Raw genomic sequence first — 16,153 nt, forward strand, 5'->3', positions numbered from 1 at the left:
CTACTGACCAATGTGCTGAGTGAGGGTCTTCCTTGACTGTCTCTTGACTTGATGGTATGTAGAGTGGCCAAAAATTATTCTTCCCCATCTCTACCTGAATAGCCATGTCCTTTACCTAGTTATTTACATGTGATCTCCCTCATCAGAATATACTTTTCTTGAGGGTAGTGATTGTTTGTCTTTTGGCTTTCTTTTTATCCCTAGAACTAACTTGCTAGGCATTTAGTAAGTGTTTAATAGATAGTTGACTATATGGTACACTTGTTTCATCTACTCATATAGTACACCTACCAGCATACTTCTTCCTTTGTTGTTGTTGTTTTGCGGGGCAATGAGGGTTATGTGACTTGTCCAGGGTCATAGCTAATAAGTTGTCAAGTGTCTGAGGCCAGATTTGAACTCAGGTCCTCCTGAATCCAGGGATGGTGCTTTATCCACTGCGCCACCTAGCTGCCCCTATCAGCATACTTCTAAAGCTATCAACTTATAGGGTACAGCTGAAGCAGGGCCAAAACAGGGAAAGACAAGTTCCCAAGATGCCTGGGATGAATGAATGAACATGCTTTGGAAGAGTTCCGATTTTAGGAGGACCGTTGGCCACTAAGGCATATTGTGCCAATGGAGTTGAGGAAGATGGAAAATTGATGAAACTCTTTGTGGGATTGGAGCCCCTTGAAGAGTGAAGCTGAGAGTAGCAAAGAGACTAGGAATGGCTGGGTGAGGGAGCAGAAGCTAACAGGTAAAGTTGTCAAGCAGGAAGGACAAGGCTACCCACAAACTAAACGTCCCAGTCTCCTCCTCCTGCTTGCAGACCAGGGTAAAAAGGAAACAGTATGGAGGCGTTCGTTTCCCAAGTTACCCTGGAGAGAAGACGGAGGAGGAGATCCTACTCATTAGGGAATATGAGCTGATTTTGTTTCCTACAACTTTATCTTCTATTTCTGTCTCCATGAAATGTTCCATTATTTCAGAGCTGTTTTTTTACCTGAGTCTGTTAGCAGGTTGAGTAATTGAATACATAGACCTAAATTGCATCACAAGTTTCCAAAGATTTTTCCAAGTGAGTGAAGGAAAATGCAAGTCAGAGAGATAAAGCACTTTTTTTTTTTTTAATGGAGATAAAGCACTCTTGAAGCCAAGTTGGTGTCAGTCAGTCTGTAGATCGCCATGGAGAATATGCATGCCTTCCTCTTTTCTGGCATTTATGGTAACCCTATAAAGTATACTTGTGGGACAGCTAGGTGGCACAGTAGGTACAGCACTAGCCCTGAAGTTGGGAGGACCTGAGTTCAAATCTCACCTCAGACACCTGCTAGCTGTGCGACCCCGACCAAGTTACTTAACCCCAATTGCCTCAAACATCTGGGGCCATTTCCAGTCATCCTGATCTTGCCACTGGACCAGATGGTTCTGGAGGAGAGAGTGAAGTTGTTGTTCTTCCACAGCCCTCCCTCGCTTAAATCTAATTCAGTGCAGGTCATGATATCACCCCCGTGTCATGGTCCTCTTCAGGAATGAAGGATAAACAACATAAAGTATACTTGTAAGTTACAACTCTAAGGTTGTACACTCAAAAATGATGGTGCAAAACTACCTCCTCCACGGGGGTGTGAAGCATTTTGTAAATTGTAAAACTCAGCTGCCCTAGGGACAGAATGCTGACCCTGGAGTTAGGGGACCTCGGCTTGATTCTTGGCTCTGCGCTTCCGGACTGTGTCATCTTCAAGTTACTTCACCCCTCTCTCATCTATAAAATGAGGGGGTTGAACTGGATGACTTCTAAGGTTCTTTCTAGCTGAATCTTAGGATGCTAACCCCACTCCCTTTACTCTTACTAGGTTGTAAACCCCCCGAGGGCAGAGATTGTGGCTCAACCACGGGGCCTTGTGTGTAATAGGCACTCAAAAAATGTTTAATGAATGAGTAACTGAATTTGGCTCAAAACAAGGGGTGGATAAACTATGGCCTGCAACAATATTCATCATGGTGCCTGATGGAGGAGTGACTGTGCTCATTCCTGCCATTAGTTATTTCTAAAACAGAAAGGTACCACTTACAGAGATTCTGACTTTTAAACAATCTTCATGAATGGATGGTGCTGTGCTGGTGAGAGATATGAACTGTCATGCTTACTCTCCCCTCTCCTTTCTGAGGAGCTTGGGTACTCTTTCCTAACCACTCTTCCTTAGCACCTCCCCTCTAGGGGATAAAAAGGGGAGAAACTCAGGCTCTGTCCTAGCCCAGCAAGTCAGCATCCCTCCAAACACTGCTGACATTGCCTAAATAGATCCCCAATATAAGCATTCTCTCTGCCCTGGTAAGTTGTCGAAATGGACAAATAATTCTCTTTCAACACCAAATTCTTAATCAATAGATTGTGGGCAAAATATAACACTGTTTAAAATCTCTCTCCCCCCCTCCTAGGTACTCCCCAAATGTCCCTCTCTTCATTTTAGCAAAACCACACACAACCTTTATGTAACAATTGTCCTCAAGAGAAAAAGTAGACAGAAAGGTAAACTTTTAAGATAGCAAAAAAGAAAAATAAGAAGAGAGGGGAGGATTACTGGCTTTGGCCTCAGTCCTGTCTGGTTCTAGGAATGAAGCTCTTGCTTCTTATGTCTAGAACGAATCAATTCCATCATTTTGGTCTCTGGAGTCTGGCTGCTGTTCCCTTACATCGCCCTTTTTTCCCCTTTCATCTCTTCCACTTCCTATAGATTCTCCCGAATTCTTCTCTGTACCCTCTGCTTCTCCTCTCTATAATACCTTATTATGGGAGGAGATATCTTGTCAAAGTCCACAGCAAATCTTCGATTTAAGGTAAACTTTCGTGGGATTAAGAAGGGAGGAACCTGGTAGACATTCCCAACCCCCATGCCAGATCAGCAGGTCTCCTTCTCTGATGTTCTGATTGCCTTAGCAATACCAATACAGAGTTACATTTAAAAATCTCTTTGCAAACCTTAGAGTACTAAGTAGATGTCAATGATTTGGGGATCTTTGCAGGTACAAAGACAGGAGAGCTCTTGGGGAGGGGGAGGAAAGTGGCTGAGGATCTCCCGGAGCATAAGCAGGGTAGAGGGATGAAAGATGGGCCAGCTCCAAACCTTGTTGTTATTGTTATGTCATGTCCAAATCTTTGTGACCCCATTTGGGGTTTTCTTGGCAAAGACACTGGAGTGGTTTGCCAATTCCTTCTCTCGCTCATTTCCTCATAGTGAGGAAACTGAGACAAACAACTTAAGTGATTTGTCCAGGGTCACACAGCTAGTAAGTGTCATAAATCTGATTTGAACTCAGGAAGATGAGTTTTCCTGGTTCCAAGTTCAGTACTCTATCCACTGCATCACCTAGCTTCCCCTGCCTGGCCCCCCCACCTTAGCACCTTCCATAAGTATTTATATTTTTTAAAAAGTATCCAAAGGGCACTTCAGAAATTGCTCTCTAATGGTGGAATTTTAGGTACTATGGCATCTGGGTGAGAGGCATATTTTTCAGCAAGAGCAGCCTGCCCACTTCTATAAAAATCCTGGGTCTTCATCTACTCTGCTTCCTAAAGCTAGCTCTGGTAGATGGCTTATTGAGGGAAGAGGCATGGGCTAGGAGAGAAAACAGTTGTTGAAAAGCCCTCTCCTCAGAGTAACCTATAACAGTGAGTAGTAAATCACTAAGACGAGCCAAAAGGTACTGGACTCTCCTGGTCTTCTCTGTCTAGATGCTGATGCATGAACAGGGACAATGGGGGTGGGGCACAGGAAGCCTGGGTTCATTCTGGACTGAAGGATGGGTAGACAGGGAAGCTGTGTCCTAAATGAGGAATAGAGTTGTGTTTTGGGTGGGGTAGGACAGGGACAAATTTGGTCTAAAATCCATTCAGCGGAGAGTCCACTATATTTCTTTTCTTTCTTTTTTTTTTTTTGGTGAGGCAATTGGGGTTAAGTGACTTGCCCAGGGTCACACAGCTAGTATGTGTTAAGTGTCTGAGGCCGGATTTGAACTCAGGTCCTCCTGACTCCAGGGCCGGTGCTCTATCCACTGCGCCATCTAGCTGTCCCACTATATTTCTTGATGTCCAGAGCAAGTGAGGAAGGCTATGTAGCACTGGCTTTCACTGATTCTTGATCGAGAGGCAAACTTTGTGAATGAAAGCTAATGGGACAGAGGAGACTTGAGAACAGAAAAACAACAAAAAAAGTTGCCATGAGACAGATTTTATCCTCCATCCAAAGGATCTGAGAGATGGGAATGCTTTGAAATCCTGACCATTTTTCTAGGGCATACATAAGAGATTTCCCTGGGACCTTTTCCCTAGCTATCTGGATTGGATAAAGCCCAAATCATCTCCTGAATTTGTATAGCTTATTATACTTTCAAACTCCTTTTAGAAGGATTGTCTCATCTTAGTCAACAAATTTTTGCCTGTAGACCTATTGTGTGCATGGCTCTATTAAAATTCTGAGAGTGGAAACAGAAAGGTAGATGAAACCTTCACAGAGCTTATAATCTACATAAGAAGTGTGAAGTTGATAGGGAAAGGCTTGATTCTGGTCATATGAAAGACAAAGAACTCTGAGACCCAGAGATTCAAAGAACCAGAGAACGTCAGTATAAGATGTAATCTTAGGGGAAAAAAATGAGTCCAACCTTCTCATTTTATGGATGAAGAATCTGAGCAGCAAAGCGATGAAGTCACTTCTCTACCTAGTAAGTATCTAAGTGGAATGCAGCCTAAGTCCTCTGACCCCTAAATCCAGTGTTTTGTTCTGGTTTGGTTTTTTCCCCCCATTGCTGTGGACCTTAGAGAGACTCTAATCCTAGAATTGTAGCAGATGAGAGAGCTTTATGCTTGGACCAGATCCCATGCTGCCCATGAAATGCTTGTTCTTATCTATCATGCACACCACTCGATACCAAAGGCCACTCTTGGAGTAATCACCATGCTCTCTATGGGTTGCCAGAGAGCCTGTAGCTCCAATCTTTCTGCGTTAACCAATCAGATCATGGCTCTAGCCTCGATCCTGCTGCTTCCTCCCTTTTGTTATATACATCACTGGCTGTGTGCTTCTTTGGTTAATTTATAAAACACAGAACATTTTAAAAGAACATTAAAAATAAAATTAAAAAACAAATGCAGCCCATCTCATGAAATATGTTTCAGACCAGGCTGTAAACCTTTTTCTGCAGGCAGGCCTCAAACCTAGAAGCTAAGTGTCACCCAGCCATTTCCATGGGAAACCAGCAAGGAATCCACCTGGGGTGTTTTTTTTTTCTTTTAAGCCCATGGTAAAAACCTAGTAGAATTAACCTCTTCTTGGTCAGGAATTTATTCATTTTCCTCTTCAATTTCCTCCCATCTCCAGGCACCAGGGAAAGGCATCAAGTGTAGAGGTAAAATGCTGAGGACATTTAATATAAAAGCAGTTGCTTATGTTTGTTTGTTTTTATATTATACTACAAGGGGAAACATCTGAAATGTTTCCACTCTGCTTAAAAAACAAAAAGGGGGGCAGCTAGATGGTGCAGTGGATAGAGCACCGGCCCTGGAGTCAGGAGTTCCTGAGTTCAAATCCGACCTCAGACACTTAACACTTACTGGCTGTGTGACCCTGGGCAAGTCACTTAATCCCATTGCCTAACCAAAAAAAACAAACAAAAACAAAAAGGATGCAAGAGAGGCACATAAGGCTAGCAGGAGCAAGGAAACAGCAGGTGTGCCCAGCAGCGTGGCAGCAATCCCTGAGAGATGGTTGAGGAAGATCCTTGAGGAACACTTCAGAGGCCTGGAAAAGGAGATATTGATGCAACTCCAGGCCCCAGGCCCTCTGGCAGCCTCTTATGAAGTACCCAGGGAAGCTTCATTTTCTTGTTGACTAACTGTATTTATTATTATTAATCAATCAATCATTTATCAAGCACCTACTATGTGCCAAGCACTGTGCTAAGAGCTAGGGATACAAAAAGAGGCAAAAAACCAGTTCCTGCCCTCAAGGAATTCACAATTTAATAGGGGAGAGATTTATTATTGTTAACTATGTATTAACTAGAACTATATATCTATTACAATTAATTATAACCATTATTACTATTTTTAGTAGTAATAATACTTCATATTTACATAGCTTTTTATAGTTCAAAACTTTTTTTTTTTAAGTGAGGCTCAGGAAGGTGAAGTATTTCACTTGAGGTTACACAGCTAGTAGATGTTGAAGCCCAGGGGTGCTGATTTTGGATCTATTGAGCTCTCCTGGACAGATGTTGCTTTCACTATCATGATAAATTAATGTCATCATTATGTCATTATATATGTCATCAATTAATGCCATCAATATATGACATGATAAACAAATGTCATCTTTGTCTGGGAAAGATCCACAAGTCTGTGCTTCAGTTCTGGCTAAGACTCAAGGTGAATAGAGTCCTGACCTTCCCTAGTTAGTAGAGAAGAGGAGATGAGCAGAGGCCATGTATGAAGTACCAATATGCTGAGGTGGGAGTTCCTAGAGTCCAGAGGGAGATTTAAATTGAACCAACCATTCCAGGGATTCAAAATTACCAATAAAAGGCCAACAGACCAGTCCCGACCTACTTTGAACTTTGGACACACAGTCAAGCCATATTTAGGACCATAGACTCCTAAAACTTCAAAGCTAGCTTATTATGCATGGGGAGACAGAGTGGTATAGATTTGTTCAAGGTCACACAGCAAGTGGTAGAACCAAACTTAGACCCTGGGCTTTCTAATTCCCATTCATATCCCCCCCCCCCCCCCCGCCCGGATAATAGCAATTCTATTGCATGTCCTGGGCCTGTTGAAACTAGTCATCCTTCAAATCCCAAATAAAGTTCACCCCCTTCATGAAGCTTTCCATGATCCTTCTGGCATATTTCCCCACTCTGATGCCAACTCCCAGATGTAACCTATGTTTGAAATACCTTTGGTTGTTTTTCTCTGCCAGACAAGGACAGAAAATTCAAGGGGGTAGGAGTTGAATTGTCTAGGATTTTTAAAGTAAAAGGATTTGCTTAAGGTTGTTTAATGCCATGCAGCAGTAGACCATTTTTAAAAGAAAGACTTTACAGAAAACATGCCAAACATACCAGAGATACAACAGAGACAGTGAGCTGGCAGCATGAAAGCTGTTTTTGTGGCCCGAGGCCCAGAAGTGACAGTGGGTGATAATGGAAATGAAACGCCAGAAAGACCCTTGTGTGACCAATCATCTTGCTAAAGCATCAGGTCCTGGGAGCCAACAAGCTGACTGGGCATGTAATGAATTGATTGGGACAAAGGCTAGTATGTGCCCTTTGAACTTTGTGATCAAATACTAAGGAGTAGTCCCCATCTAATATGGTCTGTGTAACGATTGGAATAACGCCACCTGCTGGATACTTACTGTAGAAGAGTTCTGCCCATGAAGGGAAGGTCTTTGAGGGCAAGACCAGGAGTCAGGAAGTGACGCCAGCTAGTGGGAGGAGGAAGGAAGAGACTGGCGCTCAGTCTCGCGCTCTTTCCTTTGGACTCTGGTGGAGAGCGGAGCTAGAAATGTGCTCTCCCTTTAATAGATAGGAATCTAGGCCTTTCTCTCTCTCTTTACCAAATTCTTATTCTCCTTAATAAATGCTTAAAAGCCTAACTCTTGCTAAAGCTTATAATTTATTGGCGACCACTCATTAGATATTTTAGACAGACTAGCTAGGATTTTAGCCCTTAACATCTGTGAACATCAAGCACAGAAAAGTGGGTGGAGGTGATATTTCTGATGTCAGTAAGAGGGAGGAGTGCTTCAAAGCTAACATTGTGAAGTTTGCTTCAGCTTTAGAAAATGTACATTTAACTCACATGTGCTTGAATAATTCAGGTCTTGTATGTAGGGGGATAGAGATATGTCTCCCGTGGGAATTGAGGCACAAACCTAAATAACTTAATAATTTGTGAATTTTATTGGGAACCTAGTCATACCCCAGACAAGATCTAGGCAAGGCACTAAAAGTCAAAGCCGACACACAAAGTCCTGTGGAGCCTTACACAAAGGGACTGTCAGGTAGCTTAGGGATTGGAGTGCCATCTGGTGGTGCATATAAAAATTGCACCCCTAGTTGCTTTTGGGAAATTGCAAAGCTTTTTTATTGACACTTTTGCCTAAGAGCAGAGGCTCATCTTTTCAATACTAACATTTTACCAGCATCATCTCATGCTAAAGGTTAGTAACACACAAAAGGCAATGGAAAGTCACACAAATATGAGCAGAATTAAACATAATCAACAAGGAACTCTGAAGAAATGGAGAAAGGGATGTTATCAAAAAACTATGATAGGAAGAGAAGATGCAGGAGCAAGGGTGTACATGGCCACAAAAAGGAGAAAATACAGCTACATTCTGGTGACCCCCAACACTCTGGCTCGGAAGACAGCTCAAGTACTCTCCAACAAGTGCCACCAAAAGGCAGCTTGATCACTATTCTGTCATCAGGTTTCCCTTGACTACTGAGTCAACTATGAAGAAGAATGAAGACACCAATACCCTGGTAGTTCTTGTGAATGTCAAGGCCATCAAACATCAGATTAAGCATGCTGTAAAGAAACTGTATGATGTCCTCATGGCCAAGGTAAACATACCAACCCAGTATGATAGAGAAAAGAAGGTCTAGGTCCAACTTGCTCCAAACTATGATGCTTTGGATAGTACCAACAAAATGTAGTTCAGGTTGTTATTTAGGCAGTGTGGCGCCAATGACAATTAAGGGGTTATGGCTGGTTACCTGGAGGGAAAGCCTATAATACTTGACCTGACATAACAAGGAAGTTAGACAAGCGTGGCATGGGACAGATGCAGAGAAATATGGGTGATTATACGAGAGATCCAATGCTCTTGACTTTGTATATACATTGAATTTTTAGCAAATAGGACTCATATCAGACCCCACAGAAAACAAAAATACTCATCAGTAAGCAACCTTAACCCCAAAGTGCCACCCACGCTACAGAAAGATGCATCTTTGCATGACATTTCAGGGGCCAGATAGCAAATGGAATGTGAGCAGCTGTTGCAGAGATATGTCAGAGGTTTCAGTTGTCACTCTTCCTGTGTTGCCTGGCCACATATTTTCCCTATTTATCATAGGACTCCATATGTAAGGGTTAGCCACATATTCCCCCATGTGTGTGTTCTTCAAGCATGTCCATTCTGATGGTGTGTATATTTTTTGAGATTATATGCCAGATTTATTGGAGGAATGTTCTGCTGCTGTTTTTTTTTCATTGTTATTTTATTAAATGCTTTTGTTTTTAACTAATTGGGTCCTTTGGCTAATAAAAGTAAATACATTGACGGAGATCATTAGCAACGGTTATGAGCGGATATAGAACCCACCTTCAGAGTACCTTGAAATTGTGATAGCTATGCTGGGGTTCACATGTTAGAGGAGGGGATAGACCAGATATTCCATTTGAGGAAAGAGTCACACAATCCCTCTGGCATTACCTTTGGCAAGAGAAGAAAAGATTTTTGGTCTCCTCTGCAATGGATTTGTATGGGGGGGGGATGCTTTGGTCATTAAGACAAATTGGCTATACTAGATAACTCCCTGAAGGTTCTTCAAAGCCCACGTTTCACTGTACTTTGTCTACATAAGGAGTATAGGACCATATGTCTCTTGTCCGCGGGCTCCTGTACCCATTGGGATATCAACAGTCTGGCTGCAGTGATTACATTTTTTGGCTGTAACAATTCTCTAAGACCATCTACTCATTTACTGAAGACTTGTCACTTGCATTGGGTTGGGTACACATACAGAATACATAAAGTATTGAAGACATATTAAAATAGCCACTAGGTGGAAGTGCTGCACAATGTGGTGACCTTCTGGGGTTTATCAGTCTGGGGCCACCCTCTAAAGGGGCTGGCCTACACCACTAATCTTAGGATCATACTTTTTAAGTTGAAAAGGATATTAGAGGTCCAACCCCTTCCCGATGAAACTGAGGCCCAGAGAAGCGAAGAGTTCTTTGCTAAAAGCTTAGCATGACTAATTACCTGTCCCCAAACCTATTCACTTGGCTCTTTAGTCACATATGGGTTCTTAACCTCATTGAGTCATACACCCCTTTGGTAAGCTGGTGAAACATATGCGCCCTTCTCATAATGTTTCTAAGTGCATAAAATACATAGAGGAAACAAATTATATTCAAACACAGTTATAATACTTAAAAAACTGATTTACTGATTTAATGTAAGATTTGAAATTCACTGATTTAAGATGAGGAAAAACTACTGGAACTGGAATCAGAAGACCCAGGCTTGAGTCCTGCTCTGTCCTTTTCTAGGTGTAACCCTAGGCTAATCACCTTTCTGGGCTTCAAGTTCTTCCTCTGTAATATCCCTCGAGGCCAGCAAGAGCAGAGCACCCAAGAGACTATACAGAGGAGTATCGATTTCCTCTAGTTGTTAGTGGCCATGTGTCCATCAGACTATAGCCAAGAGCAAAGGGATGGAGCAATAAGATATGTTAGAGACTTCTTGTGGCCAGTTGGAAGCACTCTTTGCCTTTACTGGGAACTTTACTGGTACCTATGCCCACTCTTCCCCATTGCCCATCTGACTAGTTCCTTTCCAGTTTTCCCTCTGAGAGCATGAAGAAGGAAGAAAGTGATAGGGTAAGGGCAGGAAGAAAGAAAGAGGGACTCCTATCACCCTCCTGGCTATGGTCACTACAGCCTGGAATTGGGAGCCAATGTTTATTTATTAAATGCTTATTTGTGTATCTATGCTAATTTATTCTGCAAGGAATAACCATTACAAGGAAACCATGGTTGTTTACAATGCTTTGTGTCTGAGTTTATGAATGTGAAGAGTGGAAAATCATATTAATTTTTCCCTTTGTACAACCTGGGGGGTGGGGGGTGATCAGAGCCAAGGAAGTCTGATACTTCCCCGTTAGGACAATGGGGAAAGTTTGGTGCCTCCACTTTAGCCTGAGAGCACCCTGTCTGCATGGTCTTGGCATTTCTTTGGCTGGCCACCTATACCAAGTTGTGTGACATTAAGGCACCTTTAGCCAGGCCTTTGTTACAGGACTTCTAGCACCAAAGAAAGGCTTCTAGCACCTCACACACTTACAGGGGCCTGTATGTAAAATGAAGGAGTTTGACTGGATTTTAAAAGTTGCTTCCTTTTCTGAAGTTTTGTAATTTTTTTTTCCTTCAGGGCAATGAAGGTTAAGTAACTTGCCCTGGGTCACACAGCCAAGTAAGTGTCAAGTGTCTGAGCTGGATTTGAACTCAGGTCCTCCTGAATCCAGGGCAGGTGTGTTATCCCTGCACCACCTAGCTGCCCCAGTTTTGTAATTTTTAATCATTGTCTGAGGTTCAGAATCATAATATTATTATGTTAACGGAGCCCCTGAGGAATCTTGTGCCCTTTCCTACCTGCAGGAACTAAAAACACACACAAAATTTACAAATTTTAAGAGTTGGGGGGGGCGGCTAGGTGGCGCAGTGGATAAAGCACCGGCCCTGGATTCAGGAGTACCTGGGTCACCTCAGTACCTGAGGAGCTGGCCTCAGACACTTGACACTTACTAGCTGTGTGACCCTGGGCAAGTCACTTAACCCCCATTGCCCTGAAAAAAAGAAAAAAAAAAGAGTTAGAAGGGATCTCAGCTATCACCTAATCCATATAGTACTCAATAGGAATCCCCTCTACAATATCCCCCATAAGTGGTCATCCAATAACCTTTCTGAGGCAGCTCATTTCACTAAAACACATTTTTGACCATTTCACTCCCCTGCTCAGTAAACTCCATTCCTTTCCTATCACCCTCAAAATCAAATACAAACTCCTCTGTTGACGATTAAAAATCCTTTACAAATAAGCTTATCATACATTACTCCTCTTCCTGTTGTCAAACTAACCTTTCTGTTCCTCACATATGACATTCCATCTCCCAGGACTGGAATGCATTCCCTCCTCATCTCCGCCTCTAAGAATCCCTAATTGCTATCAAAGTTCAACTTAAAAATTTACTCTCGTGCTTCCCTCCTCATTTCCCTTCTATTCTTAGTGCCCTTGTTTTTATTTTTCATAAATTGATAGGTATATATGTCATCTTCCCAACTGAGAATAAATTCCCTGAAGGCAGGGTCTAATTGTATATTGAAGCCTGCAAAGGTGAGTGACTTCCCTGAGGTCACAGTTGTTAAGTGGCTGACCTGGTCTCACAACTCAGTACCTCCAGCACCATACCCAGCCTTCTTTCCATGGCACTAAATTGCCTCTGGGCCTTAGTTTCCGCATCTGTAAATAACGGAATTATACTAGATGATCTGTAAGGTCCCTTACAACTTGAAATATACCATCTGTAAGACTTGATTTTTAAAAAATGTACAGTTAGGGGCAGCTGAGTGGCGCAGTGGATAAAACACCAGCCCTGAATTCAGGAAGACCTGAGTTCAAATCCAGCCTCAGACGCTTGACACTTACTAGCTGTGTGACCCTGGGCAAGTCACTTAACCCCAATTGTCTCACCAAAATATATATATTAAAAAAAATGTACAGTTGTTTACATGTTGTCTCTCACATTAAACTGTGCGCTCCTTGGGAGCAGGGGTTCTCTTTCGCCTTTCCTACACTTAGCACCATGCCTGGCGCTTAATAAATGCCTATGTATTGACTACGGGCCAAGTATTGTAAAAACAAACAGAAAAGGCAGTCTATATTCTCAGGGAGCTTACGTTCTAGCACGTTAATAATATGTGTACACACACATATTTCTTGCAAAACACTTTGCATGTTATCTCGTATACTACGAAGCGGTCATAAATATCCAGTCCAGCAAAACAAATTTTCTGCATTGGCCAAGTACAAAAAGCCTCATGGTGCACCCACCCACCCATCGCCTCTGGAGTCCCCCAACTCCCTCAAGCCGTGAAAGAAGGGCCCCACGTGGAGTGGAAGCCTGCAGAACCAGCCGCAGCCAGCAGGGGGTGCGCCAAGCCCGCCCGCCCCGCGGCCACCCACACACCCGGTCAACGGTCAGCTTCCCCCGAGGAAGGGCGGGGACCTGGACCGGAGGGGGTCCTTTCTTTGGCCACCTCAAACAATCTTGAGCGGAAGGGGCAAGCACAGGCTACTTGTGGAGGCCAGGAGCGCGAGGGTTTGAACGGGCCGCCAACGTCCCAAGCGTCCCGTTGGGAGGGGGAGAAGCGAGCAGGAGCTTCACGCCCCTCCCGCCCCGGTCTCCTCTCTATTCTGCGCCTGCGTCTTCCTCGTGCCTCCTTCCCCCTCCCCCCCCTTCTCTCCTCCTTTTTTCCATCCCCCGGCGCCGCCGCAGGCCCCGGCTGCGGGAGGACTGAGGTCAGTCCTCCTGAGCGCGCAGGGCCGGCTGGGAACTTCTACGCCCAAAAGATGGCGGTAGGCTTGAAAAGTTGGTCCCGAGTTCGCCGCCGCCGTCGCCCCTGAGGCACCCTGCGCTCGCGCGGAAGGAAGAATCGCGCGCGCCCGGTTCGGGGCGGGGCGGGGGCACGGGCTGGCGCGCGCCTGAGGGGCGGGGAGCACGGGCCAGAAGGAGGCCGATAGGACGGGGCCGTCAGACCCGGAAGTCGGGGGTGGGGTGGAGGGGGCGCGGTCTATCCCATTGCGGACCGGGGCGGTGACTGTCCCCGCTGAGCCCCGGGGGCCGGGCCGGGCCGGGCCGGAGAGGGCGGGGCTGGGGGGTGGGCGGCGACGGGCCGCGAGCACGGCGGCGGCGGCGGCGGCGGGAGCGGAGGCTGTGGCGGGGGCCGTGGGGGCGGGAGGGGGCATGTAGCAGCCGTGGCGGGGGCGGGGGCGCCGAGCCACGGCCGGGGTGCCCCTGGGGGGGCCGCGCCGTTGCCAGAGCCACACACATGAGACATGGAGGAGGAGGGCAAGAAAGGGAAGAAGGTAAGAACCTCGAGAGGGTCCTAAGAAAAGGGGCCTGGAGGGGATAGGAGACCCCAAGGAAAGGGACTGTAAGCCCGCGGAGGGGGCTGGGGACCCTGAGAGAAGGGGGAAGGGCGGGGGCGGTGGAGACTCAGGGGAGGGGTCTTGGGGGACTAAAGGAAGAGTCCTGAGGCACTAAGCCAGAGGGTCCTGGGGGACTAAGAGAGTTCCTGCGGGTCTAAAGGACCTGGGAGACTAAGGGGGAGGGGTGGGGGACCAAGGGAAGAGATCCTGGTGGTCCAAAGGAAGGAAGGGTCTTGGGGGACTCGGGGAAGGGGACCCGGGACATTAAAGGAAGAATCCTGGGGGACCAAGCGGAGGGTCCTGGGAGACTAAAGGGATAGGTCTGGCGAGTCCAAAGGAAGGAAGGGTCTTGGTACTAAGGGGAGAGGTCCTGAGGGTTTAAAGGAAGGAAGGGTGCTGGACAAGCTGGGGCGGGGGCGGGGGCGGGGGCGGGAGTAGGATAGGATAGGCTCATTCTTTTTCAGTGAGGGAGGAGGGGGAAATTTGGGTTTGATTGGGGTGGGCGGCCGTGGGAAGTGTGTGCGTCTGTGTCCGTGTGTACACGTAGGGGGGGTGGGGGATGAGCGTGGGATCTGTAGAGCCCCAGGGTGGAGGGATGGGGAGGGGAAGCTGGGACGGAGCGTGCACCGGGCATCTAGGACAGTGCAAAGCGCTTCGCCTGTGGGTGGTGTCAGGCTGTTTACTGAGGATGTTCGCTCTGTGAGTACAGACAGAGAAGGAGATGTGTGGATCCCAAGCGCCCAGGACCGAGGAGAAGCAGGCGCTTTGGAAAGCTAGGGACTGGTTCGCAGGTATGGTGGGTCAGGCAGAGGGATTTAGGATGGATCCAAAAAGGAGAGGGGGTGGGAAAAGTAAGACTTGGCACAACTTGCCTGAAGGGAAGGGAAACTTTCCGGATAGGAGTCTGTAAGGCCCCCAAGTTTTGTGACTTAGTTAAAAAGCATTTCCTCGAAACACAGTAAATTCCTTTCTCCGGGGCCCACTGCTCTTTTTAAATGCCTTGAAATTAACCCCAAATGTTAGTTGGCTCTTTCTCAGTGTGTGAGTTAGCAGTGTGTGCTCATGACCAGGGGAGGCAGAGGAAGTGGTGGTCCTAAGGGTGGCTGATTGTGAAGGGAAAGGGAAAGAGTAGATGGGATTCGGTAAGTTCATGTGAGTTATGTGGTTCAGCCAAATGGGTAAAAGGTTAGCAGTGTTTTGGACATTATTCACTTGACCTTAGTTTGGGATTCAAGCCAGAGCAAAGGATTTGTACTTTATTCTATGTGATCTAATAACTTGTTAGATGTAACATACCTGGGCAACCAGTTTGATTGGACTTTGTAAGATACTTTGGCAATTGAATTGGGAATATAGCCGATGATCCTAAGTGGTTCACCAAGGTCCTAGTTTTCACAATTTTAAAAGATGGCCCTGATTACAGGCTTGAAACAACTGATAAAATGACCCACTTTGTCACTCAAAATAAAGGAGCACCAGCTACAGTAGCTTTTGGTTGTAAAAGGAAGGTGCGTGTTAAAAATGTATGCATATTTCAATAAACTATGATCTGATCCAAGTGTCTGCCCGAAGTTTTCCTATTTGTCTATATACACAGATTTAAAACAAAAAACAAGTTCTCTCACATCCTTGGTTTTAGTACTTGGTACACATTTTACTGTAGAGTTTGTCCTTTTAATTAGTTTTTGCCTTTTGTAGAGGGTGGCCCACATAAGATCAGTCTCACTTGAAACTATGTGCAACGATTGGTGCTAGGTATAATGTTGTAAAATCTGGTGTTTTTTTCTGTCTTTTAAAGGGCTTAACTTTTCTAACTAAGAAAATGTGTTGCAAATTACAGTTAGATTTTTTACAAAAGAGTATGATTTGGCAGATATCAGCTGCAAAAGACACGATCAAATCATAGGTTTTCAACTATAGAACTAATTGAAAAACCATAAAGGAGAGATCACTTAGTTGCTGCCTAATAATGGCAGATGCACATGAAATGAAGAGAACCAGGTCTGGGGTTTTTTGTGGTTTGTTGCAGTAACACCTGTCACATACTGGTTGTTAAAATCACAAGGGCAGTGCTTTACCCACAGTAGCCATCCTGTAGAAAGGTGGCAGCAAAGAGTGCTACAAACACTGCTGAGGGAGGTATGGGATTTTTCTTAAACATATTTGGT

The 16,153-nt window shown here is 45.1% G+C and overlaps 1 protein-coding gene across 2 annotated transcripts in view; it reads left to right on the forward strand.

Annotated features, from left to right (window-relative positions):
* The first annotated feature begins 13,391 nt into the window (after positions 1-13,391).
* Positions 13,392-16,153, forward strand: part of CCM2 (CCM2 scaffold protein) — a 134,768-nt gene continuing 132,006 nt past the window's right edge. The window contains exon 1 of one of the 2 annotated variants that reach the window (XM_043986678.1): positions 13,392-13,412. In XM_043986678.1, the coding sequence (XP_043842613.1) occupies positions 13,407-13,412 (6 nt within the window). In that variant the 5' untranslated portion in view covers positions 13,392-13,406. Of the gene's footprint in view, positions 13,413-13,806; positions 13,923-16,153 lie in introns of those variants that run through there. The other variant, XM_043986662.1, reaches the window with a different exon arrangement.

Source organism: Dromiciops gliroides, chromosome 1, assembly GCF_019393635.1.
Source record: "Dromiciops gliroides isolate mDroGli1 chromosome 1, mDroGli1.pri, whole genome shotgun sequence".
Taxonomy (NCBI): domain Eukaryota; kingdom Metazoa; phylum Chordata; class Mammalia; order Microbiotheria; family Microbiotheriidae; genus Dromiciops; species Dromiciops gliroides.